This window comes from Copadichromis virginalis, linkage group LG7, assembly GCF_057382275.1.
Source record: "Copadichromis virginalis isolate Kocher_CV1m ecotype Utaka linkage group LG7, C_Virginalis_male_GT1.1, whole genome shotgun sequence".
NCBI classification, from domain to species: domain Eukaryota; kingdom Metazoa; phylum Chordata; class Actinopteri; order Cichliformes; family Cichlidae; genus Copadichromis; species Copadichromis virginalis.
In genome coordinates, this window is record NC_140624.1 from 4,428,086 (window position 1) to 4,453,524 (window position 25,439).

Here is a 25,439-nt window from a genome sequence, read left to right on the forward strand (position 1 = left end):
GTGACAAAACGTTTCTCCCACAACACGCTACGTCCAGATGAACAGAAGCAACTTTTGGAGATTCAGTGACTTGTTACCGTGGGATTCTTCAGTTACTACAACATTACAAATGTTTTGACATGATATAAATTTATTCTGCAGTCTCTCTATAGGAGCAGTAGAACTTTGTGAAAAACAATATATCTTGTGATCACAAAAAAATCCAGTGTTGTAGAGACATCAATTTCTATTGGCTAGCGTAGCATAACATGAGTTACATCAGGGTTAAAAGCTGCATTACAAATTCAGACAAATGCAGTGAAAACAAAAACTGAACCCTGGACTTCTACAAATAAATCCAATAGTACCTTTGCCTCACTGCCACATTTCTACACAAGTGGGAGTGGTTTCTGTCTCATTTATGGATGTGGTGAGGCAATGCATGTAGTTAGTATTTTACCCGTGGTTTAACATTTGTGCACACAAAACAGTGGTGGATACATTAGGAACTCCTCTTAAGGTGAGTTCTCAAGGCTAAAACAAAGCTTCAAAAATTAACAAGTCTTGGGAGAAACCGTATGGCTAATCTGTTAGAGACAAAGCAGCCTGACAATATGTATGATCACTGTCATATGTTTGTTTCCCTTGCAGAAGGAGTTACTACACAGCTTTGGTGTTTAAAATACCGTAAGTGAAAGCCATGACAAAGATATTCGACAATAATTTTAGTATAATTAATTATTTTGTGCTGTTTTAATCTCCAGGAGCCTTTTTTGTCCTGTTCATGGTAGAAAAGTGAGAGAAGATTTTCCAACATGCAGGCTGCAGGTGACTTTCTAAATGTATTCAACACTGAGGCCAGCAAGATATCTGTGACACTCTTCCTCATTTTTCTTGGTCTCCTCTACTGGTGAGTAAATAAATGTTAGGTGGCTTATTTGTGATGTTCATTGTTCAGTAGAAATGAGGTCACTTATATTTTCGTGTCATAAGGCAAACAGTTTATGGCAAACAGTGCCATAAAGCACATACATTGACATTTTATAGAGCAGACAGTGCAAACGAATGCAACAATAACTCTAGACAGAATCCAGGTAAAGGTGAGCTCTGTTCTTTACTGCATTTGACACAAATTCTTTTCATTCAACCTACAAACAACACATTTCAACACTTTTGCCTGTAGGTATTCAGTCCGTCCCTTCTCAGTCCTCTCACGATGTGGCATCAAACATCCGAAGCCAGTGCCTTTCTTTGGGAACTTATTCATGTTTCAGCAGGTAAGATACAGTGTAACAAAGGAAGACCAGAGTTACCTTCAATGTCTGCTTGATTTTGCATCAAACTGGGATGGTTCCCTTGTTCCTACTTTGTGTCATTGTTAAAAGATTGTCAGCTGACTGTTACATCGACTGTATTTTTTTAATTCTTCTTTTCAGGGTTTTTTCAAACCTCTGAATGATCTTATCAAAACATATGGTAAAGTATGTGGGTAAGTAAAAGCACATCCTACAACAACAACTACTGAAATTGTGAATATTTTTCTTCTATAAACGATCTACAGTTTTTTGAGTTTATTGATTAATCTACAGAGTGAAACGAGATGACACTTTACACTTGGTTGGTCACTAAAGTATACGCTGCATATTTCAGGTATTATTTGGGCCGCAGACCAGTGGTAGTGGTAGCAGACCCTGATATGCTCAGACAAGTGCTGGTGAAGGACTTCAGCAGCTTCCCTAATAGAAGGGTGAGAACATTATATAGAGCATGTAGATGCATGATGCGAGTTTATTTCTGATTCTCACACAAATAACTGAGCAGTTATTACACATTTTGTGCCTGTGCTCTCTTATTTCTCTGGGCAGAGATTTGTGTTTGCCAAAAAGCCTATATCCGATTGCTTGCTCCAGTTAAAGAATGAACGCTGGAAACGAGTGCGGAGCGTCCTGACCCCATCTTTCAGTGCTGCCAAGATGAAAGAAGTGAGAAAATAAAGATTCCTCATATATCCAAGACAGATAAGATAAGATATGAACTAGAAGATCAACAAGATTCCTTTAATTAAGCTGAGGACTTTTATTAGAATGATTTGAATCTTGTGTGTATCCAAAACTCAGTGCCATTTTTTTCTCTCCTGTTTAAGTCAGTTTACAAATTTAATAATTTATGTGTTTGTTATTTATTTTTACATCGCCCCCATCTTTAGCTTACACAATGTTTGAAATGAGGAAGTAAAAACCTCAAAGTTTCTGGTAAAAGAGCTAAACATCCAGTTCTTGCTGGTGTTTCTTTGTAACTTTTATTAATACATAATTTGTATCATTTAAGTGTAAATTTAAATACATTTAATATTAACTTTGTACCTTCTTTATGTCTTCATTTCAACTGGTCAGCAAGTTAAATATTTTTCTTTGTGACCAGAAGGAACTCATAAACCTTTAAACACCCAGCGTTCACTTTTGCAGTTGGTTACTGCATGTCTGCATCTTTTGCAATATGTGTAGTTTAAGTGTCTGTGCTGTTGTGTTTATGGAGCTACCTTTCCCCCATTTTCTATGTTTATGGACCTATGATGATTCACTGGAGTATATAGAGCTGGTTTACATCTGTCCTTATCTCTCCACTTGAGTGTAGATGGTTCTGCTCATCAAAACAGCCACTGATGCCCTGATGAAGAATCTGAATGTCCACGCTGAGTCAGGAGAGGCCTTTGACATCCATAGGTAAAGCAAAAATTTAAATAATATTTTTTTGTGTTTTTTTTCTGTCATTGTTCATATTTTTCTGATAGCATGCCATCTTTCAGATACTTTGGCTACTTTACCATGGATGTTATTGCCAGTGTGGCATTTGCAACTCAGGTGGACTCGCAGAACAACCCAGATGACCCGTTTGTCCAACACGCTCAGATGGCCTTCACCAATAATTTCTTCAGGCCTATTTTGTTACTTTTCTGTGAGTCATTATTATAAAATTAATGAAACTGAGATATGTAAATGGGACAATAATAAAACAAGATGAGGGCAAAGAAAATAAAAAGTAATGTGGGGAATTCCTTAAAGTTATAGTTAAGCATGATAAATAATTCTATGTATTGAGTATGAAGCATTTTTGTTGATATACCTGTGTATGCAGTTCTCTGCTGATTTGTGTGTTTCTGTCTTTAGTTGCTTTTCCCTCCATCATGGCTCCTCTGTCGAGGTTCATACCCAGCAAAAGACGAGACAAGATGAATAATTTCTTCATTAACAGCATTCACAAAATCATCAAACAGAGAGAGGAGCAGCCTCCTGAGCAGGTGAATCTCAGATTTTCAACATTCCCAAATCTGTGCATTGCTTTGAAAGAGTCCTTTTCCTTTCATTTTTATTTATTTCTTTTACACGTAGAGGCGTAGAGACTTCCTTCAGCTGATATTAGATGCTCGAGCCACTGAAGAGTGTGTGTCATTGGAGCACTTTGACACATCAAACGATGCTCATGAGACCAGCAGACCCAGTCTTCAGGCACAGTTCAAGAAAACGGGAGCCAGCAGGAGCAGTCTGTCAGGCGTCCACAGAAAAAGATGATGACTGAGGATGAGATTGTTGGTCAGGCTTTCATCTTCCTCCTGGCAGGCTATGAAACCAGTAGCAACACTCTGGCGTTCACCTGCTACCTCTTGGCCCTCCACCCTGAATGTCAACTCAGAGTACAGAAAGAGGTGGATGATTTCTACACTAGACATGTGAGTGTTTTACAGTTGGTTCTGATCTATTTTGATTCATGCAGTTGTGGACAGTCATTGATTGTCATGCTGTTTGCTTTGTAGGACTCACCTGATTACACAAATGTGCAGGAGCTGAAGTATTTGGACATGGTTATATGTGAAGCATTACGCCTCTACCCTCCTGGATTCAGGTAAAGAAGGATGTCAATTGGATATGAAGGTTGGCCACAGTGGGGCCTGGAGTAGTATGCTGTGACTTTGGAAGATTTTCAGTTTTGGCTTTTTTTTGAAACATTCATCAACTGTTTGTCTCAGCTAGATAGTGTAGTAGTAAAACTACACACTTTTGGAGCAGGAGTTGCAAGTTCAATTTCCACCCATTATTCATTAAGGGTCCTGGCTAGACTCCCCATGCTAAAACAAAAAACCCCAAAGCCCTCGAATGGCGCAGCTACGTTTGCAGCCTGTCCGAAGCTCCAATGCAAGCATTTCACTACATGTTGTACTCTTTATGATTGTGTGTGTGACAAATAAAAGTTGTTTGTTTGTAGCTTTTCATGGGGTATAGCCATAATCCTATCATCGGTAAAAACTCTATCGTCATTATTATTATTATTATTATTATTATCATCATCATTATTATAATTACTGACGCGGTTGCAAGATCCAACATTAGTGCATTTCAATAATACAGATGTTTTCTGACTTTGGGACGTTAAGGCTCAGGTTCTGTTCATATTTGGTTGCAGATGCATTAAAATATGTTCAGTAACTATCAGTACACTTAAACTCATCTTCCTTAAATGGACACAAGTACAGAGAAACAGAGAGGAGGACATGACCGCAACTATAAATGACAGCTAAAGTCAATAGAGTGGTGGGGAAACACTTCATGCTGACAGTTACAGCTCTTATGAATATGCTGAGTCCAATTATAACTGTGTGGAATAAAGAAAACAGTATTTGGATTCTGTAAAACAATCTTTTTTGTCATATTTTGTCCCACTAAGGTTTGCACGAGAAATAGAACATGACTGTGTGGTGAATGGTCAGCAACTTCCTAAAGGAGCAATACTGGATATCCCTGCAGGCTTCCTCCATTATGACCCAGAACACTGGCCCGAGCCTGAGAAGTTCATTCCTGAGAGGTGCTTCAGTTCTGTCTGAAACGAGTAAAAAGACTGTACAGTGGTACAAATACAATTGTTAAGGTGTGGTAAACACTTTTGTGTAGTGACATTATAACACGTGCAACCCACAAATACAACCTCAATTCAAATGTTGGGACACAGTGTAAAATGTAAATTAAAACAATGCGTTTACAAATCTTATAAACATATATTTCAATCACAATAGGACAAGACTGAAAACATTTAAACTGAGACATTTTATTATTTCATGAAACAACATTTGCTCTTGTTGTTTTTGTTGGCAGCTTTGAAGTTGTGACACTGCGATATTTACCAGTTAGTAGTATGCCCTCTTCTTAACAACAGTCTGAGGAGACCAGCTGCTGGACCTTTGGGAGAAGAATGTTGTCTCATTCTTGTCTGATACTGTATAAGACCCTCGATGCTCAACAGTCTTAGGACTTCTTTTTTGCACTTTGCACTTTCATGATGTGCTAAATGTTTTCAGTTGGTAAAAGGTGCAGACTGCAGACAGGCCAGTTCAGCATCTGGATTTGTTGTTTGTAAATCAATGCATTCTGTTTTCTTTACACACTGTAAAAGATTTTTGGAACTGGGACTGAAGCATGCATGGGATTTCCTTTATTTTCCAATGCTTTTCATTCTTCTTTAAAAAAAAAACTTGCTGTTGTTTTCCAGGTTTACACCAGAGGCCAAGGCCGCTCGACATCCATTCGTATACCTACCATTTGGAGCTGGCCCTCGTAACTGTGTGGGAATGAGACTCGCCCAGCTTGAAATCAAAATGGCTTTAATGCATCTGTTCCACAACTTCAGCATAAAAGCCTGTTCTGATACTAAGGTAGGATGCAATAAGAGAAAACCCATACATTTTCATTAAAGTAATTCCTACACTGGATAACTGTAAGACTGTTGAATTTATAACTACAAGCATGTAATTCTACAACCACTGTTTACTGTGAATTACACTGAAAAAACTGAAAACATCAATATATTTGTATATTATGCCGTAAGGTAACCACCGGTAAGAAAACCTATCTTTAAATTTAGGTTTTAGTGGAAGCATGACCAAAAACTACTCTCACATGTCCTTTAATTGTTTTTTGCTTTACTGTCATATACAATTTTGGACTGTCAGTATTATCAGCTGCAAATAATGACTATGCTGGAGTTTATTGGACATTTGAAACTGCCATAAGCTGCAAATAGCCATGTAATCCTATGACTACTGGTTAGATACACATTTGTCAGATGCTTCCATTTTTAAGATATTTTTACACAAATATATGGAAGATGTTCTCTTTTTATCTTCAGGTCCCTCTTGAGTTGAAGTCATCCAGCACTCTTGGACCCAAAAATGGTGTTTTTGTGAAAATCACAAGAAGAGAACAAGGAGCTCATCTGTCATCAGCTGATTAAATCATTTACACCATACTGAAACATAACAATCTCTTACTGTATGTCCATCAGTTCAGTGGCACTTGTTTCATTTATAGTCAGGACTTGGTAGATGTTTGAAAAAATGCAACACTGAAATATTTAGACTTAAATATAATAAGGGATTGACTGATAATTAATGCAAATGTTTCTCAGGCACATATAAATTGTAATTTTGTGATTACAACTGTTTGAGAATGAGAGAAATGAAACATGACAATATATCTGATATTATTCTTTATTAAAGCACGTACAAATAAAGTGGATGAAATCACTACTTTTTGCAAATCATAAAATACTAAATCTTTTTTGACAGCAAAGTTGATTTAATCTGGCACATTCTAAATTCTTTCAGGTGGATTGGTACACAGTGTCTACACACATTGGGCGCGAGCACTCTCTACAGACAATGAAAGGAATTGCAACATGCAGCATTTATATCATTCCCAATGCTGAGATTTTCAGTGCTGGTTGTAAACAGAATTGTGCAAATAATGAAAAGAACACATTTAGAAAAATTTGCAGTTTTTATATTCATGTGAAATTTTCTGTATTGAAATAAAAATCTGTCTATCAGTAAAAAATAGGTGTAAAAACATCTATCTTGTACCATTTAGACAACCTTCATGACTCTTTAGAGACAAAACATCTGATCCAAATTTTCTCTACAGCATGACAAAATCAATACTGGTGATGTCTCAACCTGGTATTGCATGAAGAGGAAGAATCAACTGAGAAAATTTAACTTTGATGAAAAACTGTGGCAGGTTTTCCAAGGTGTTTTGAGGCTCTACTTGTGTAAAAAGGCTGTCAAACAGCCAGGAATGGCAAAGACAAGTTAAGCCTCCCGCTTTATAGCTGCAAAAAAGAAAATAATTTTATGAATATTTTGGCATCTTCAGTTTAGTCTTTTTGTGTCACTTTATGTCACTTTTGATAGACGTTTTTTCTTGTCATCAAATAAAGCTCCTGCGTTGCATATTGTTCTCGCATCTTCTTTCTTCAAGAAGTAATTTTCTTTGGCTAGCGTAACATTACATGAGTTACATCAGGGTTAAAAACTGCAATACAGGTTCAGACAGTTGACTAAAGAAAAGCAAAGCTGAACTATGGACCCCTAATAAAAGTTTGTGCAATAGCAGCTCTTTAACTCATTACCTTTACCCTGCTCTGTCTCATTTATGGAGGTGGTGAGGCAATCCAAATCTGTAGTTACTATTTTATCTGTGGTTTAACATTTGTGTGCACAAAACAGAAGTGGATACAATAGGAACAGACATCTCTCCTCTTCAGGTGAGTTCTCAAGGCTACAAAAAAAGCTTCAGTAAGTAGAAAGTCTTGGAAGAAACTACACAACTGATCGGGGACAAAGCGGCTTGACAACATGGAATAGATGTATGGTCTTTGGCAGGTGTTTATTTCCCCAAAAGCCTGAATTTCTGCACAATACCTTTAAATGCTTTGTTCTAGTGAAAGTCATGACTAAAGTATTGAATAAAAATATTAGTATAACTAATTCTTTTTTGCTGTTTTTCTCTCCAGGGGCCTTTTTCTCCTATTAATGATTGAAAACTGAGAGAAGATTTTCCAACATGCAGGGTGCAGGTGACTTTCTAAATGTATTCAACACTGAGACCAGCAAAATATCTGTGACACTCTTCCTCATTTTTCTTGGTCTCCTCTACTGGTGAGTATGTCAATGATACACTTTTTTCAAGGGAAATAAGGACACGTAGATAATCTGCTAGTGCCATAAAACACATACATTGACATTTTATAGAGCAGGCAGTGCAAACGAATGCAACAATAACTCTAGACAGAATCCAGGTAAAGGTGAGCTCTGTTCTTTACTGCATTTGACACAAATTCTTTTCATTCAACCTACAAACAACACATTTCAACACTTTTGCCTGTAGGTATTCAGTCCATCCCTTCTCAGTCCTCTCACGATGTGGCATCAAACATCCGAAGCCAGTGCCTTTCTTTGGGAACTTATTCATGTTTCAGCAGGTAAGATACAGTGTAACAAAGGAAGACCAGAGTTACCTTCAATGTCTGCTTGATTTTGCATCAAACTGGGATGGTGTCCTTGTTCTCATATTTGTGTCATTATTGTCAGCTGACTGTTACATCGACTGTGTTTTTCAAATATTCTTTTCAGGGTTTTTTCAAACCTCTGAATGATCTTGTCAAAACATATGGTAAAGTATGTGGGTAAGTAAAAATACATCCTACAACAGCAACTACTGAAATAAGATTGTGAATATTTTGCTTCTATAAATAATCTACAGTTTGAGATGATACTTTACCCATCATGTTTTGTCTGGACTCATACTTCAGGTATTATTTGGGCCGCAGACCAGTGATAGTGGTAGCAGACCCTGATATGCTCAGACAATTGCTGGTGAAGGACTTCAGCAACTTCCCTAACAGGAATGTAAGGAAATTATACAAAGCAAAGATGCAACATGTGTGTTTATTCCTGATTGTCACACAAGAGTTACTGAGGGGTTATTACAGATTGTTTTGCCTGTGCTCTCTTATCTCTCTGCAGAAATTTGTGTTTGCCAAAAAGCCTGTATCTGATTGCCTTCTCCAGTTAAGGAATGAACAGTGGAAACGAGTACGGAGTGTCCTGACCCCATCTTTCAGTGCTGCCAAGATGAAAGAAGTGAGAAAATAAAGTTCTCATTAAGTGAGATAAGATAAGATGAAATAAGATACATGACATCACATCTCATCTTCTGGTGCTTATCCGGGTTTGGGTCACCAGTGCAACATTCTGAGACGGGAAGGCCAAATTTCTCACCCCAGTCACCTCTTCCAGCTCATCTGGGGGGACGTAGACCGGTAACTCGAGAGCTTCACTTTTATCCTAAGCTCTCTCTTCTCTCTTGCAAGCTACTCATGAACAACATCCCAAGATACTTAAATCCCTCCACCTGGGACAGTAACTTGTCCATGACCCAGAGTGGCCACTCCACTCTTTTCCAGCTGTGAACCATGGTCTTGGATTGGAGGTGCTAATTCTCATTCATGCTGCTTTGTACTCAGTCACGAACCGCTCCAGTGCAAACTGGAAGTCATCACCTAATGAAGCCAAAACGCTAAGATGAAATCCTGAGGCCACCAAAGTGGAAACCCCCCCACCACCTGGATACAACTAGATATTCTGTCCAGGAAACACCCAACACATCCAGGTTTTTGCTGCAGCCACTGCCTGAGCCGTGTTCCGCTTGGTCTATTGGCACCCAAGAGCTGTTCCTGGAGTCCTACAGGCTAGCCAAGCCTGACAGGCTTCCTTCTTCAGCTTGATACCTCCTTTTACCTCCGGTGTCCACCATTCGGTTTGTTTACCACCAAGGTACAAAACACCTTACAGTTGCAGCTCAGTGCAGCAGCCTCAGCTGTGGAGGTGCTGAACATGGTCTATTCAGACACCCTCACTACACGTTTGGGTGCACCAGGTTTGTCCAGCATCCTCCCTCCCCACCTGATCCAACTCACCACCAGGTGGTGATCAGTTGGCACTCGAGTGTCCAGAACATACAGCCACAGATCTGATGATACAATAATAAAATTGATTGAAATTTATGTTTGAACATGGTGGGAGGGGTGGACAGACGTGTGGCTATTTGCACAGGAACGCACACGGCTGGAGATCGCTATTCCCCCGCACTCATGGAGAAAAACATGCCTAGTGCTCCTCCGACTCGTGATACGGCAGGACTGTCGTAAAAGCATGTGACGTCATCACCGCAGCAAACAGTAAGAACAAAGTGGAACTTATCGGCAGAAATTAACATTGCACTTATAGCGATGCGATTGAAATATAAGGAGACTTTCGGACAGTAACGGAAGGTAAAATGCAGCTAAACAGTCCTGTTTTAAACCAGGCACTTCCACCTCCGCTCTGCTGCGTCTCAGCCAGCAGCGCTCTGGCAGCAACAGCACTAGAGCCAGAGCAGGGGAGAGTGGAGCTGGAACAAACCAAATGTTATGTCTCAACCAAGTACTGTATGCTTTTTATATTTTTAGCAGTGTGTCACACAAATAGCAAATATTGTCAAAAAAAGGAAGAAATCTTTGGGGGGTGCTTTGATTGGGCTAAAATCGCCCCTGGCATAACAGAATAACCACCCCAGCCTGCTGCCTCTCAGCGAGAGCAACTCCAGGCTGTAGTGATGGGAATTCTGGCTCTTTTTAGAGAGCCGGCTCTTTCGGCTCGGCTCACTAAAAAGAGCCGGCTCTTTCAGCTCCCAACCGGCTCTTCAGGTTGTTTTGTTGCTTTAATTAATTTATTATTAACAATAATATAAAATTATGCACAAAAGGAATTACTAATGTAAAAAAAAGTGGTTTTATTTATATATGTTTATATATAAAAATATACAGTGACCCCTAGACACAAAACACATACAAACTCCAAAACACATTTCTAGCGTTAACTGAACTTCAAAACAGAGCTACCTAGATCACTTAAATTACACAATTGAAAGCATATGTGTATTGTTTGTGTATTTATACACAAGCATTCATATATGTTCATTTACCTGTTACTACCACACACCAAATCCGGTCGTTGGTACTTGCTGGCTTGTGTAGCCACGAGGTAACAAAAGCTCAACACTGGGCCTAGCATCCTGGAGCACTTCTGTTGTGTTTTGTACGTGTTTTGGAGTTTTTACGTGCTTCAGGGTTTGTACGTGTTTTGAAGTTTGTACGTGCTTCAGGGTTTGTACGTGTTTTGAAGTTTGTACGTGCTTTGTTTGTAGGGGCCACCGTAAATATACTTTTATTTATTCACTCCACATAAAATGTAATAAATAAATCATATAATACAAAAACCAACTAGTCACAGTTCAACTTTTAACTATTTACATTTTCAGCTTTTTCCTTTTAAACAAATTTAAAATGAAACAACACAAAACACTGCAAACCACAACACAATTAAATATAAATTAAAATATGAAAACAAAAAGAAGATGCATATTCTCTGTCATATGGACCTGCATGAATAAACTTTCTGAATCCTTTATCATCCACAACTGAAAAAAGTTGTGGATGATTACTATACCTTTCTAATGTGACGTTGTTGTCCCTGGCTCTCTTTCTCTCTCTCTCCCTCCCGCTCTGTTCCTGTGCTACTGCGAGTGTAACTACCGCCCCTCCCCCCTCTGCCCAGCGCAAAGCACAAGGCTTGCATGTGGAGTGAAGCGGGAAAAAAGTGCGACAGAGGGTGGGAGAAAGAAAAAGAAAAAACCACGGCTCGCAATAAGGAGCTGGCTCGCGTCGTTCACGTCAAAGATCCGGCTCTAAGAGCCATTTCGTTCGCGACCAACACATCACTACCAGGCTGGAGCCCAGCCCCTCTCCGGGAGGCTGGTTCTAGGGTCCAAGTCATGCTTTGAGGTGAGCCCAACTATATATAGCCGGTATCATTCAATCTCAAGCACTAGCTCAGGCTCTTTCCACAACAGAGGGGTGACATTCCATGTCCCAATACCCTGCGCCCAGCCGTGCCCCATAGGCTAAGGCATGGAACCCCACGCACCCTCTACAGGCATGACTCCAGGGTGGTGTCCCAGTAACCCTATGAAGCGCAGGGTAAACTGTTCCCTTGTTTTTGCACTGACAATAGTTGTCTGAATCGCCCTTCGTCTGGTTCCTCACCCAGGACCAATTTGACATGGGAGACCCTACCAGATTGCAAAAGCCTCCCGACAACATAGGATCCCAACTGACAACTTAGATTCCTGGAACTATGTTGTATGTGTAATTTAAGTAGCTGTGGTAGTGGTGTTTATGGAATTACATGGACCTGTCCCCCATTTTTTATGTTTATGGACCCATTATGATTCACTGAAGTGTTTATAGGACTATTTTGCATCTGTCATTATCTCTCCATTTGAGTGTAGATGGTTCCGCTCATCAACACAGCCATTGATACCCTGATGAAGAATTTGCATGTCTACGCTGAGTCAGGAGAGGCCTTTGATATCCACAGGTAAATACATAAACAATGATGAAAGCCTGAAAGCAGTTTGTCTACTTTACTTCTACTGTATTTTTTCTTTCACTGTTCATATTTCTAAAATTTGATGCTATTTTGCAGATACTTTGGCTACTTTACCATGGATGTTATTGCCAGTGTGGCATTTGCAACTCAGGTGGACTCGCAGAATAACCCAGATGACCCACTTGTCCAACACGCTCAGATTGCCTTCACCAATGATTTCTTCAAGTCTGTCTTGTTACTTTTCTGTGAGTCATTATTATAACACAATTGAATTTCAGATATTTATGTAGGACATTAAAAGAGAAAGTTGATCACAAAGAATTGTAAGAAAGAAATTCAGAAAGGTTAAATAGATGTAGAATATGCCAAAGAAGTATTTAAGCATTTTTGTTGATATACCTGTGTATACAGTTCTCTGCAGATTTGTGTGTTTCTGTCTTTAGTTGCTTTTCCCTCCATCATGGCTCCTCTGTCGAGGTTCATACCCAACAAAAGACAAGACAAGATGAGTCATTTCTTCATTAACAGCATTCACAAAATCATCAAACAGAGAGAGGAGCAGCCTCCTGAGCAGGTGAATCTCAGACTTTCCTAAATCTGTGTGTGGCTTTGAAACTGTCATTTTCCTATCTTTCTTATTTATTTCTTTTACACGTAGAGACGTAGAGACTTCCTTCAGCTGATGTTAGATGCTCGAACCACCGAAGAGTGTGTGTCATTGGAGCGCTTTGACACTTCAAATGACACCGATGAGATCAGTGACAACAACCAGCAGACCCAGTCTTCAGGCAAAGTTCAGGAAAATGACCTTCCTCATTCACAGGAGCCGTCTGTCAGGCGTCCACAGAAAAAGATGATGACTGAGGATGAGATTGTTGGTCAGGCTTTCATCTTCCTCCTGGCAGGCTATGAAACCAGTAGCAGCACTCTGGCGTTCACCTGCTACCTCTTGGCCCTCCACCCTGAATGTCAACTCAAAGTACAGAAAGAGGTGGATGATTTCTACACTAGACATGTGAGTGTTTTACAGTTGGTTCTGATCTATTTTGATTCATGCAGTTGTGGACAGTCATTGATTGTCATGCTGTTTGCTTTGTAGGACTCACCTGATTACACAAATGTGCAGGAGCTGAAGTATTTGGACATGGTTATATGTGAAGCATTACGCCTCTACCCTCCTGGATTCAGGTAAAGAAGGATGTCAATTGGGGCTACAGTGGGGTAGCTTTGGTACCCTGTGATATAGGAAGATTTTCAGCATTGTCCCTTAATTAGCTTTTCATGGGGTATAGCCATAATGCTATCATCCGGAAAACTCTTCTTCTTCTTCTTCTTCTTCTTCTTCTTCTTATTATTATTATTATTATTATTATTATTATTATTATTATTATTATTATTATTATCATCATCATCATTACTGTTGAAAGATCAAAGATGGGTTCAGCAATGCAGATGTTTTCTGATCTTTTGACATTTGGGTTAAGCTCTGTTCACATTTGGATCCAGATGCATTAAAAATGCTTTTGTAGCTATCATTACGCTTAAACTCTTCTTCTTTGAATGGAGCTATGTACAGAAATAGAGAGCAGGGGAGGCAAGAGAGGCAATGGCAACTATAACTGACAGCAAAAAGCAATAGAGCTTAAAAGTCCAAATAAATTAAGGAAATAACAGTTCTGATAATGATGTTAAATTTATTTTCACTGTTTTCCCCCTTTAGTTTCTCTGGGGGTGGCAGTGGTCAGGGAATTACATAACGTAATAAAGTAAATAAATAAAGTAAATAAAGTTACAGCTCTTCTGTCGATACTGTGTGTGACCATTCTGTAACTGTGTAATTTTGAAATTTTCCCACTAAGGTTTGCACGAGAAATAGATCATGACTGTGTGGTGAATGGTCAGCAACTTCCTAAAGGAGCAATACTGGAGATCCCTGCAGGCTTCCTCCATTATGACCCAGAACACTGGCCCGAGCCTGAGAAGTTCATTCCTGAGAGGTGCTTCAGTTCTGTCTGAAACGAGTAAAGAGACTGACTTATGACTGCAGTCAAATGTTGACTTATTAACATGATTTCAGCTGTATATTAACAACATATTAAATATTTTTCTGTACAGTGGTACAAATACATTTTTTGGGTGTGGTAAACACTTTTGTGTAGTGAAATTATCACATCTGCAACCCACAAATACAATCTCAATTCAAAAAGTTGGGACACAGTGTAAAATATAAATAAAAACAATGCATTTATTTACAAATCTTATAAACCCATAATTTATTCAAAATAGAACATTTAAACTGAGATATAGCTTGATTTTGAATTTGTTGGGAGTTGGCACATTGCAGTGTCAGTAGTTAGTAGTATCAGTTAGTAGTATCTCCTCTTTTTAACAACAGTCTGGAAACTGAAGAGACCAGTTGCTGGACTTGGAGTTGCTGGACTTGGATTGAGAGTTTTGCTTTCATGCTCTGCTCTTTCTTTACCACAACGAACCAATGCAGCCTCCACATCTCTTCAGCAGTGGCCCCAATCTGTCTGTCAATTTCCCACTCTATTTTTCCCTCACTTCTGAGGGTCTTCATAAGACCCTCAGATACTTAAACCCCTGCACTTGGGGTAGCAACTCATCCCTGAAAAGAGTAGGCACTCCACCCTTTTCAGCTAAGAACCATGGCCTCCACCTTGGAGTTGTGATTCTCGTTCTTGCCGCTTCATACTCGGCTGGAAACCGCTCCAGTGAGTGCTGGAGACAACCACCAGATGAAGCCAAGAGACCCACATCACCTGCAAATAGCAACGAGGAGATTCAAAGGTCACCAAAATGGGAACTTTCTGTCACATGGCTATGCCTAGAAATTCTTTCCATAAAAACTATGAACAGAACTGTATCATGTAATATTTTTCATGTAGTTAAATATCTCAGTTGAAGATAACAGTAGTTTTATGCCATTGTATAAAGTAGCAAGAGAAATTTGTCTCATTAAGAATGTGGTCTTTTAGTTTCCAATGCTTTTCATTCAACTTTAAAAACAACAACTTGCTGTTGATCCCCAGGTTTACACCAGAGGCCAAGGCCAGTCGACATCCATTCGTATACCTACCATTTGGGGCTGGCCCCCGTAACTGTGTGGGAATGAAGCTCGCCCAGCTTGAAATCAAACTGGCTTTAATGCATCTGTTCCACAACTTCAACATCACTGCCTGCTCTAAGACTGAGGTACGTTTGACTTAGAGCTGCTCAGCAAATCTCATGAATGTTCATTAACAGCCAGTCCTGAAAAAAGATGTTTGTTTTATCGAGGGCACTCTTTTTTTCAGGTTCCTCTTGAGTTGAAGTCGTTAAGCACTCTTGGTCCTAAAAATGGTGTTTGTGTGAAAATTTCCAGAAGGAGCAAGTGAGATTGTCTGCTGACTTCTCTATCGAATGACTGGATCATTTTCACCAGACTGCAAAATAAGTTCAACTGTCTTAGTTCAAGTTAATCCAGTACTTGGGAGATGCTTGAAAAATCACAACATTGAAATATTTTAGATTTGAATGTACTAAATATAATAAGGGATTTACTGCAGATTCATTCAAATGTTTTAGAAAATATTAACTATAATTTTGTGACTGGAACAGTTTGACAATTTACATATCAAATGGAAGGAATGCCACATGAGAAAATATTTCACAAGAAGATTTTCTGTATTGATGCACATATATAAATAGACACTTTATTGCAGTTTTTATGCGCTTGTTGTTTAAAACATTGAATGAATCATTTTTTACAGGAAAGTTGATCCGATTAATCACTCACTGTCTCTTTCAAACAGTGTGAGGAATTGTGACTGGCAGCCTTATGATTTCAGTCCTGATTTTGAGGTTTTCAGTGCTGTCTGTCAGCAAAATAGCACAAATAATCAAATGGCTCCATTCCATGATATTTGGCAAAAAGATGGAGCATATGTAAAGGAGGCACATGCTAATTTTGCCACATTAAATCCCGACTGTTATTCACCTGCTTCATCTACTTTTTGTGCAAATGTTGCAAATCAATGGTTTATCCTTAAATTTTAATGGTCAGTGTACTTGATCTGACACCAGTTGAGTTACAAACCACCAGAACACACAAGAAATGAAAATCCTCTGTGTCCCAGTCTAAAGGAGAATTACGCTATATTTGCTGTTACCTGAAATTAAACCCACATTCTGTATATGGTGATCTATCTGTACCAAATACCCAGAAACGACAGGAAAAGACTCTGTCCAGTACCATCCAGAAAAAAAATCATTGAATATTTTAAATATATTCTGTAAAAGTAACAATGTTATGTTTGGTATTATCATCTTGTGCTTCCGTACGAAATAATTGGGCATGTTTAATATAACAATGTCACAAATGTCTCTCTGGGAAACGCAAGAAGAGCCTTTCCACTCCGGTGCAGATGGGGGCAGTAGACGACGCAGCTTCCTGTGGAGTGACGAGCTGTTGTCAAAAAGAGGAAGACGTGACTATTATATTTACAAAACCTGGGCGAAGGACGAAGAAGGTGAGGTGAGTGTGTGTTTCCCATATGCTGAATGTTGCGGTGTTAATATTATAAAGACACAAGTAATAGAAACATGTTAGTGATATTAGTTAGATGGAAACCTTTATTTCATCAGCAAGCTAACCTAGCATCACATGAGTAAATGAGTTGTGCGCCACAGGTAAGGACCGTTAGTAAGGACCCACAGCAGGAGGGAGGCAAAGAAGCCCCCCAGCCAGGCTGAGAAGAGCCCCAGCAGCCACGGTCGATCACAGCCCCGGTGCAGAGAGCGCCCTCCGAGGAAACACTGGAGATATGACCTAATAAGAGTATATACAGAATAAAAAAATAAATAAGAATGGGATACAATATAAATATAAATAGAGTAAGAAGGTAAAAAATGAATAAGAATAAAATCAATAAATATTAGGTAAAACCTCAATTAATAATATAAATAGAATAACAGGATAGAATAAATAAGCATAAAATAGATAAACGTTAAGTAAAAGCTAAATTAAAAAGGTGGGTCTTGAGCCTGTTCTTAAAAACATGTACGTTCTCTGCGGCCCTGAGCTCCTCCGGCAGGTTGTTCCACAGACGAGGACCATACCACTGAAACGCTGCCTCTCCGTGAGTATGTGTCCTGACTTTAGGGACAATCAAAAGGCCAGCACCAGAGGACCTCAGGGTCCGCGAGGGTTCATATGGTAAAAGCAAATCTGAGAGATAAGAAGGCCCAAGACCATTAAGACATTTAAAAACCAATAAAATAACTTTAAAAGTATATTGTAGTGATGCAGTATACTGTGTATATTTATACTGGCAGTATGGAAAATGATCATTTGGAAATGCTTAAAATGGAAATGATCATTTACTGTGAGGTGAGGTGTGGTTGGGGTGTGGACAGTGGTTGTGCTTTTGTAACGTTGAGGTATGGACAGCTACAGACTGAGGCCTCAGTCCTGCCTGTTCACATTTTATTCTATAAAAACTAAATTTTCACTGCTTTTATGGCCTTTTTAGTGGGGAGAACATAGCTAGGATTTAATGATTTAACAAATCTTTTGAATCCTTTGTCCTCCACAATGCTAAATGGCTGGGAGTCCTCAATCACCATGCTAACCAGGTCTTCATCTATTTGAGATTGTTCTCCTGAGGAAAGACAATAAAGACAAAGCACAAATATAAATATCACACACGTAACTTATTACAGCTGTATAATATTGTTATATCATTTAGTAACATTACTGCATGCTATATTATCATGGCATTTGATGGCTCACCTGGTCTTGCTGCACAATCGGTGTTCCCCTTATTCTCATGCAAAGCTCTGTAGTGCCTAAGCATGGATGAGGTGTTGTTGTTATATCCCAGCTCCCTGGCACATAGCAAACACTTCACCTTGTACAAAAGTACAGACAGCTTAACATAAATTGTATTGCACCATCAGTATTATGAAAATATATCTTCTGTAGAAATTTACATACCTTGTTGGGAGGAATAAGATCAAAATGTTCCCACACAGGGGAGGACATCCTCCTCTTCTTAGCTGGCTCCATTCTCTCCTGACTTTCTCTCCTCACTCTCATAAACCTCCAAACTGTCTCCAAACTCTCACTAACCGCAACTCTCCATCAAACACCCACATTTTTGAATGAAGTCTGAGGGGTTTATATCGCTGTCATATCTCGCGGCAAAGTTCGAACCGCTTCATGAACCAGTCACGTGGTACAGCCGGGCAGTGAGGCTTCGGAAGTCATCATTTTCAGCTCCTCCCATAAATGAAGCAAGCCTCGATACGCGCATCGCGGAAACGCCCCCTCAATTACTCGACACGAGCTTTGAAGCCTCGATACAGAACGTCACATCACTAATCTAAAGTATTTATATAAAATGACTTTTACCTTGCTATATAACACTTCTGGTTTCTCTGCTGTGGTGATTTCCGACGTTTCTGTCTGTTTTTATGTCTTATAACTTTACTTCAGTTGGTAAATACACTGTAGGCAAAAAGATTTATGAAGGGGGTATATAATTCTTTTGTTTTAAAGACCTGTTTTGCAAGTATTTTTATGGCTTCCTGTTTTTGTACGTGCATTATATTCAATCTAGTTCTTTTTGTTAACTTAAACCCTTTTTCTTGTTTTTCTGCGCAGGAACTTTCATCTCAGTCTGAGGATAGAAAACAAGATTTTCCAACATGCAGGCTGCAGGTGACTTTTTAAACATGTTCAACATTGAGGTCAGCAGAATATCTGTGACACTCAGCCTCTTCCTCATTTTCCTCGGTCTCCTTTACTGGTGAGTGAACAAATGTTCAGTATTTGTTTATTTATGATGGACAGTCGGACAGTTTTTGGATAATGACACATTTTATGTCAGTTTTCTCTGTACTCCACCACACTTAGCTGGAAATAAAACCTTAGTATGTTTATTTGTGACATATTGTTCTGCTGTGAAAATACAGCAATATATACTATATGTTACATATTATGTATATCCACAGTCACCCATTTTCATAGACTCAAAGGTAATTGGACAATTGACTGATAGGCAGGGGAGGCCTGTTCCCACATTATTTCATGGCAAACTAAGCACTTAAAAGGAGTTAATTATTGAACTTACATTTTGGTCGCTGTTCACATGAACTCTCAATATGAGATGTCAGTGAAGGAAAAAGAAAGTATCATTAGGATAAAAAAATAAAAATAAAACTATCTAAGAGTTAATGAGCTTGATGTTTAATCCTTTCATTCACAACACATCATCACATTTCTGCACTTTTGCCTGTAGGTATTCAGTCCGTCCCTTCTCAGTCCTCTCACGATATGGCATCAAACATCCAAAGCCAGTGCCTTTCTTTGGCAACTTATTCATGTTTCAGCAGGTAAGATACAGTGTAACAAAGGAAGACCAGAGTTACCTTCAACATCTGCTTCATTTTGTGTCAAACTGGGATGGTTTAAAGCAGCGGTCCCCAACCCCTGGGCCTCGGACCGGTACCGGTCCGTGAGTCGTTTGGTACCGGGCCGCGAGAGTTGAGGCTCAGGTGTGAAATGTGTGGTTTTCAGGGTTTTTATTGGTTTTCAGCGTTATTTTGTTATCGTTTTTATCGTTAACTCGGTTTCCCTGGGTCTTTTCATGTGTGTTATGAATAAATCTTCTTTTTTTCGGTACCGGTACTGGTTTTTAGGGGTGCAACGATACTCGTATCGATATTGAACCGTTCGATACAGTGCTTTCGGTTCGGTACGCATATGTATCGAACAATACAAAATTTGTAATTTATTTTATCAACTTTCCTTCTGACGATGATGTCTGTGTTGAGCGCTCAGTGAATCTGCGTTCGACTACTCCGCCTAGGCTGCACTGTCGAGTGCAGATCCACTGAGTGTTCAACACAGACAGCATCGTCAGAAGTAAGAGCGCAGGGCAAGCTAGCGAGACAGAAGTTAAGCTCTCCTTGCAACATGGCAAATTGAACCTCCCTCACCCTCATTCAGATCTGGCGTTTGGAATTATTTTGGTTTTCATGTGACGTATGACCCTGAAGGTAAGCGCGTCATGGACTAAAGTAAAACAGTATGTTGGATGTGCCACGCAATGCTCAATTACATGGGTGGGAACTAGTGTGTTAGCGCAGTTAGCTCGTTAACGTGTTGGCTGTCTAGCCCCACGCAGGGATAGCTCGTTAACGGAGATTTGCCTTGTTGTGGCGTTAACGTCATTTCAACGAGATTAACGCTGACAGCACTGGTGGGAACACAACGAATATGACTGCACATTTACGCCGACATCATCCTAGTGCAAAGACAAGTGGAAGCAGACAAAAACAACAAGCATGCTACAAACTTTACCCGAGTCATTTAGACAGCCGTTAGCACAGGATTCTCCTTATGGGGACCTGATATGTTTAATATTGTGGCGAGCTCAGACAACGAGGAGACGGAGGTATCGTTTGGTCTTGCTTCCCGTGAGCTAGCCAGGGAGCACAGCCGTTTATTGACATCTGCAGAAGAACACTGCCGCTATGGAACGCCAGGACTGCCATAATGAATTAATTAAATACACCATTAAATAATTAATTAAATGTGGCAATAATTAATTAAAATTGGAATTAATTAATTAAATAAATAGTTATGACACATGTAATTAATTAATCATTGACACATTTAATTAATTATTTAATGATATATTTATTTATTTCATTTTGGCAGTCCTGGCGCCTGGCTCTCATCTTGAAATAATTTTATCTGTCAGCCTCACCCATCAAACTCAGGGGGCGGGGTTAACGCTGCCCATGCAGCTTCTCTAACATTTGATTGGTTGCCGTGCAAAGTAAGTCAAAACAGGTCGATCCTAGATAATCGATTGCTTGTGTAGACTTGGGGCAGCCAGGTATCCCAGAATGCAGATTAAATCACAGGCAGCAATGGTGGTGGTGTAGTTTTAAAATACCCCGTTTTTCTGTCACCAGCTACACTTTTAACAGTGTTTTAGCCGCGAATGTCGCAACGTATGTCTGGTCAGGTTGTCAACATAGAACATGTTTGCAAAAGTGCTCAGATGTTTTCAGAGATTTCACTAGCTCTGCTAACAATTAGCATGCAGAGTGCACCGAGGGGGTACGTTAACCGGTTTGTTTACATATTCCACTCTCCGTGTTCCACATGTTGCATTCGCAGATTCTCATTTTCACCGAACGATCGTCTCTCTCCGCCTGGTCTTGTGTCTCTGTGCTTCTGTAACATAAAGAATGAGCTGACATTTTTCTCACGAAACCAGCGATCAGCTTAACAGACCCTCAGTTTACCTGCATGCATCCTCCTCCTCATCTGTCAGCTGTTTAACACCTGCTGCTAATTCAAGAAACACGCCTAGTTACCTGGTGATAGTCACCGTTTAACTGGGCAGCTGGTGCTCGATATAACGCAATGTCAGCACATTTTTCTGCACAAGATAAGTAAATATAGTGTTTTCCCCGAGCGCAGAGCTGCTGGAGCTTGTTTCCTTACAGAGCACTTTATAGGCGAACAGCTTCATCAGCGGCTGATGTCCAATCACCGGCACACAGCTTTGAAACCTCACCTTAGTTTTAGCTCTCAGTGGTTAAACGCTGGACTTCATTCACTCAGGTTCTGTCTGTCGGGTCACGTTTACTTCGCTGTTTTATTTACAACTGAGAAAATCGGTTTGGCTGAGGTTAAAGTTACGTTTCATAACTGCATAGTTTCACAGACGTTTAATGGTTCACTGGCACATGTGTTAGACTGAACTATCATCTAAATATCATCTGTTTTTTAATAGTTATTCAACTGTATTCTAAGCACCAGCTGTCTGTTAGAATGTGATTTTTTTTCTCTCTCTGTTGGCAGAGGTATAAAAATGCGCAGGAAAATCTGACGTGCATGGCAAACTTCACCGACAATATTTAGGGAGGAATAAACACACATCAAACATAAATGAACCATTTGCCTGTCTCCATAATTGAGAGCATTTTCTCTTCTTATGTCAACACTCTCTCTCTCTCTCTCTCTTTTTTTTTTTTGCTTTTTCGGTCATGTTATGTTTACCTGTCAAAGGCTTGTTACAAACTATGAAACACATCGTGCAGACTTCTGGATGTTAGAAGAAAACTAATACCGCTCATGAATGAGACTAAAGGCAGGAAGGTGTCCTTTAAAACTAAACATGTTAATAGGACCTCCCTATTTATATCATAGTTTATGATATAGCACGTGTATTTCAGTAATAGCCTGCTGAGGCCACTATACGTGCTGGCCTCATATCAAATGTGAAGGCAGACTGAGTCTATGTTTGACGTTTTTTATATCTAATCTTCCTTTTCAAACATTTAAATAGGTCAGGCTGATTACTGAACAAAAACCCAAAGATCAGATGTTAAACAGATTTATTTGCTCTCTCTCCTCCTTAAACATGTTTTTAATGTTAGTTATAATTCAGAATTGGCGACTGAAACACGTAGGACACATAAGAACATCAGGAAATAAAACACCGATAAATATAACCTCAGTAAAAGAAGTCAGCGGGGGTTACTACAGCTGTGTACCGGGGCCTGCGCTTTGTCGGTGGGATTGCTTGCGAGGCGAGCGGGTCTATCCCACGCTTTGCCGTGAGACTGGGCAGACATCTCCGAAATCATCGAAACACTTTTGCAAAGAGGCTGTATCTTGACAAACCGACCAGACACATGAAGATTAAACCACTACATTCTCGGCTAAAAAAATATTAAAACGGTATTTGGTGACACACAAACAGGGTTTTTCAAAGCTCAGTTCTGTTAGCTTCCACATGCCGGTTGTTGTGTGCTAGAAACAATGGCCACCAGGCCAAAGCAATGGTTTTGACTCGATCAGCGTTAACCCCGCCCCCTGAGTTTGATGGGTGAGGCTGACAGATGAAATTATTTCATGATGAGAGCCAGGCGCCAGGACTGCCAAAATGAAATAAATAAATATATCATTAAATAATTAATTAAATGTGTCAATAATTAATTAAAATGTGAAATACATAAATAATTAATTAAAATGTGAAATACATAAATAATTAATTAAATGTGTCAATAATTAATTAATTACATGTGTCATAACTATTTATTTAATTAATTAATTCCAATTTTAATTAATTATTGCCACATTTAATTAATTATTTAATGGTGTATTTAATTAATTCATTATGGCAGTCCTGGCGTTCCATATGCCGCTAGCTAACTGCTCAGCGCGGCAACCGCACAGCAACAACAACACACAGAGCGCCCTCTGACCCCGGAAGGACACACCGTCGCAGCGAGAGGGCGTCACCCGTCACTATGGCAACATAAACAAAACATAACTGTACAAACAGAACCCCGAACAGCCCTGACCCGCTACATAGCCTCCCACCTAAGGGGTCAGTCGTCCCCGACGACCCCATTGCCCCACACAAAGTCCTGCAAATGTCCAGGTGCCTTCTTTTGGCGCACCGGCCGGTCACGACCGGCGGGGGAAAAGTCACTCGGGTCAGAACATGGGGTGCCACCATCATCCCACTTCTGACACCAATGTGGCGAGCTCAGACAAGGAGGAGACGGAGGTGTCGTTTGGTCTTGCTTCCCGTGAGCTAGCCAGGGAGCACAGCCGTTTATTGACATCTGCAGAAGAACACTGCCGCTGGAGGTCGTTCCAAGATGGCCGAGTAAGTACACGCTTACTGCCGAGCTTAGCAAATGTAACCTTATAATACGGTAGCAACACTGTGTCAACTCAGACCTTAGAAGCTTTTACGGTATTTAAGCCAGAAAAGGACTGATTTTGATCAATTAAGAGATAAAATGTCACAGCGTGACAATAAAAGACCCTCGTCTAGCTCCAAGACGAAGCTACTGCTAAAGGCTAATGCTAGCCAAACAACCGGGTCGGTGAACCCACTGCTTGACAACTGCCATGACTATACGGCTCTTTCACTACCTCTCCCAATAACTGAGGACGTAATGGACGAGTTTCCATCTCTACCCGTCTCACCCAGCCAGTCTCCGGCGCCAAAGAAAGCGATGCATTCAAAGGGAGATAGCGTGGATATTGTTGAAACTCTATCAAAACTAATAAACGAAAGAATGGATAACCTTGCACTACAGATTGACGGGATCAGAAAAACTGTGGTCTTTGCATGCGAAGAGATAAACGATGTCAAATGCAGAGTGGGCACATTGGAGCAGAAAATCTCCAAAGAGGAAGAGCGTATGGATAAAAACCAGCAAAGAATCACAGATCTCGAGCGATATTCCAGACGGTGGAACCTCAGGCTGTTTGGTGTCAAAGAAGAACAACAGGAGGATACATGGAAGGTTGCTGTTGAGATTTGTCAGGCTACGTTGCCTGAATGTAAAAACCAACTTTATGACACCATTGACACCGTACATCGGGTCGGCTCCAAACGCCCAAACAACACCAGTCCCAGACCTATTATCATCCAGTTCATCTCCCGCAGAACCAGAGATAGCCTGTGGAAAGCAGCTAAGACATCTCCATTCTTAAAGGAAAACCGGGGCTTGAAGTTTGCTGAGGACCTTTCCAGAGAAGAGAGGGAGCGCCGGAGCAAGTTGTGGCCCATTATCGAGAAGGCTCGCAGAGAAAATAAAAAGGCCTATTACGTCGGATGCCGGGGTTTTGTTAATGGGACAGAAGTTTTCCCGTCTTCAGAATGAGAGGTGAATATGGGGGAAGCTAAGGAATGGAAAAGACCCTACAATGTTGCACAGTTGCTTGGACTTGGTTGGCTGTTTTTCATTGATCCTTCTGGCGTTTTGGATCATTAAGTCTATGCCTCATTTATAGTGTGAGGACACTTTAAGTTTCAGCACCTGAGTTGTATCCTAAAAAATATTTCGTGTATTTCTGCCGAGTTATTTTCATCCTTGCAATGCTCGGTCCCTTAGTGAGGTTTATTTTTTGTTAAGCACACAATATTGGTTCTTTAAATTTCTAGCTGTTTATTTTTTGTTTTCTTAATTGTCATTTTCTATTGTTTCCCTAAATGCCAGGGGGTTGAGACAGATCTGTAAACGTAAAGCCTTATTTTTGTTTGCTAAGAAATATAAAAGTCATTTTTGTTTTTTCCAAGAAAGCCATTCTGTA

General features: G+C 39.9%; 2 protein-coding genes and 1 pseudogene across 5 annotated transcripts in view; all 3 read left to right on the top strand.

The window, feature by feature from the left end:
• Positions 1-448: 448 nt before the first annotated feature.
• Positions 449-7,248, top strand: LOC146704239 (thromboxane-A synthase-like; annotated as a pseudogene). The gene is made up of 15 exons (XR_014921150.1): positions 449-499; positions 631-666; positions 744-889; positions 1,163-1,256; positions 1,416-1,468; positions 1,630-1,726; positions 1,845-1,961; positions 2,614-2,702; positions 2,786-2,934; positions 3,147-3,277; positions 3,369-3,706; positions 3,791-3,879; positions 4,699-4,836; positions 5,518-5,680; positions 6,154-7,248. The product of XR_014921150.1 is annotated as a thromboxane-A synthase-like (transcript).
• Positions 7,249-7,440: 192 nt separating this feature from the next.
• On the top strand, positions 7,441-16,294 carry LOC146704240 (thromboxane-A synthase-like). Its single transcript, XM_085461259.1, has 14 exons — positions 7,441-7,569; positions 7,819-7,963; positions 8,193-8,286; positions 8,438-8,490; positions 8,617-8,713; positions 8,831-8,947; positions 12,195-12,283; positions 12,392-12,540; positions 12,739-12,869; positions 12,954-13,310; positions 13,395-13,483; positions 14,155-14,292; positions 15,349-15,511; positions 15,613-16,294. Exons 2-14 carry the CDS (start codon positions 7,869-7,871, stop codon positions 15,691-15,693), a joined length of 1,653 nt encoding a protein of 550 aa, XP_085317385.1. The 5' UTR covers positions 7,441-7,569; positions 7,819-7,868; the 3' UTR covers positions 15,694-16,294.
• A 78-nt stretch (positions 16,295-16,372) lies between these two features.
• LOC146704241 (thromboxane-A synthase-like) overlaps positions 16,373-25,439 on the top strand; it is a 30,135-nt gene continuing 21,068 nt past the window's right edge. For 2 of the 3 annotated variants that reach the window (XR_014921151.1, XM_085461256.1), the window contains exons 1-3: positions 16,373-16,832; positions 18,963-19,107; positions 19,600-19,693. Coding sequence is in view for 2 of the 3 variants with exons in the window: in XM_085461256.1 (XP_085317382.1) it covers positions 19,007-19,107; positions 19,600-19,693 (195 nt within the window). In the remaining variant the exon portion in view is untranslated. The remainder of the gene's footprint in view (positions 16,833-18,962; positions 19,108-19,599; positions 19,694-25,439) is intronic. The other variant, XM_085461257.1, reaches the window with a different exon arrangement.

Bases quoted from the DNA above. Each gene is read 5' to 3' on its own strand.
- LOC146704240 (XM_085461259.1), top strand. From the start codon at position 7,869: ATGCAGGGTGCAGGTGACTTTCTAAATGTATTCAACACTGAGACCAGC. The intron at 12,284-12,391 runs GTAAATACATAA...GCTATTTTGCAG, and splicing joins GAGGCCTTTGATATCCACAG to ATACTTTGGCTACTTTACCA. The intron at 15,512-15,612 runs GTACGTTTGACT...TCTTTTTTTCAG, and splicing joins CTGCCTGCTCTAAGACTGAG to GTTCCTCTTGAGTTGAAGTC.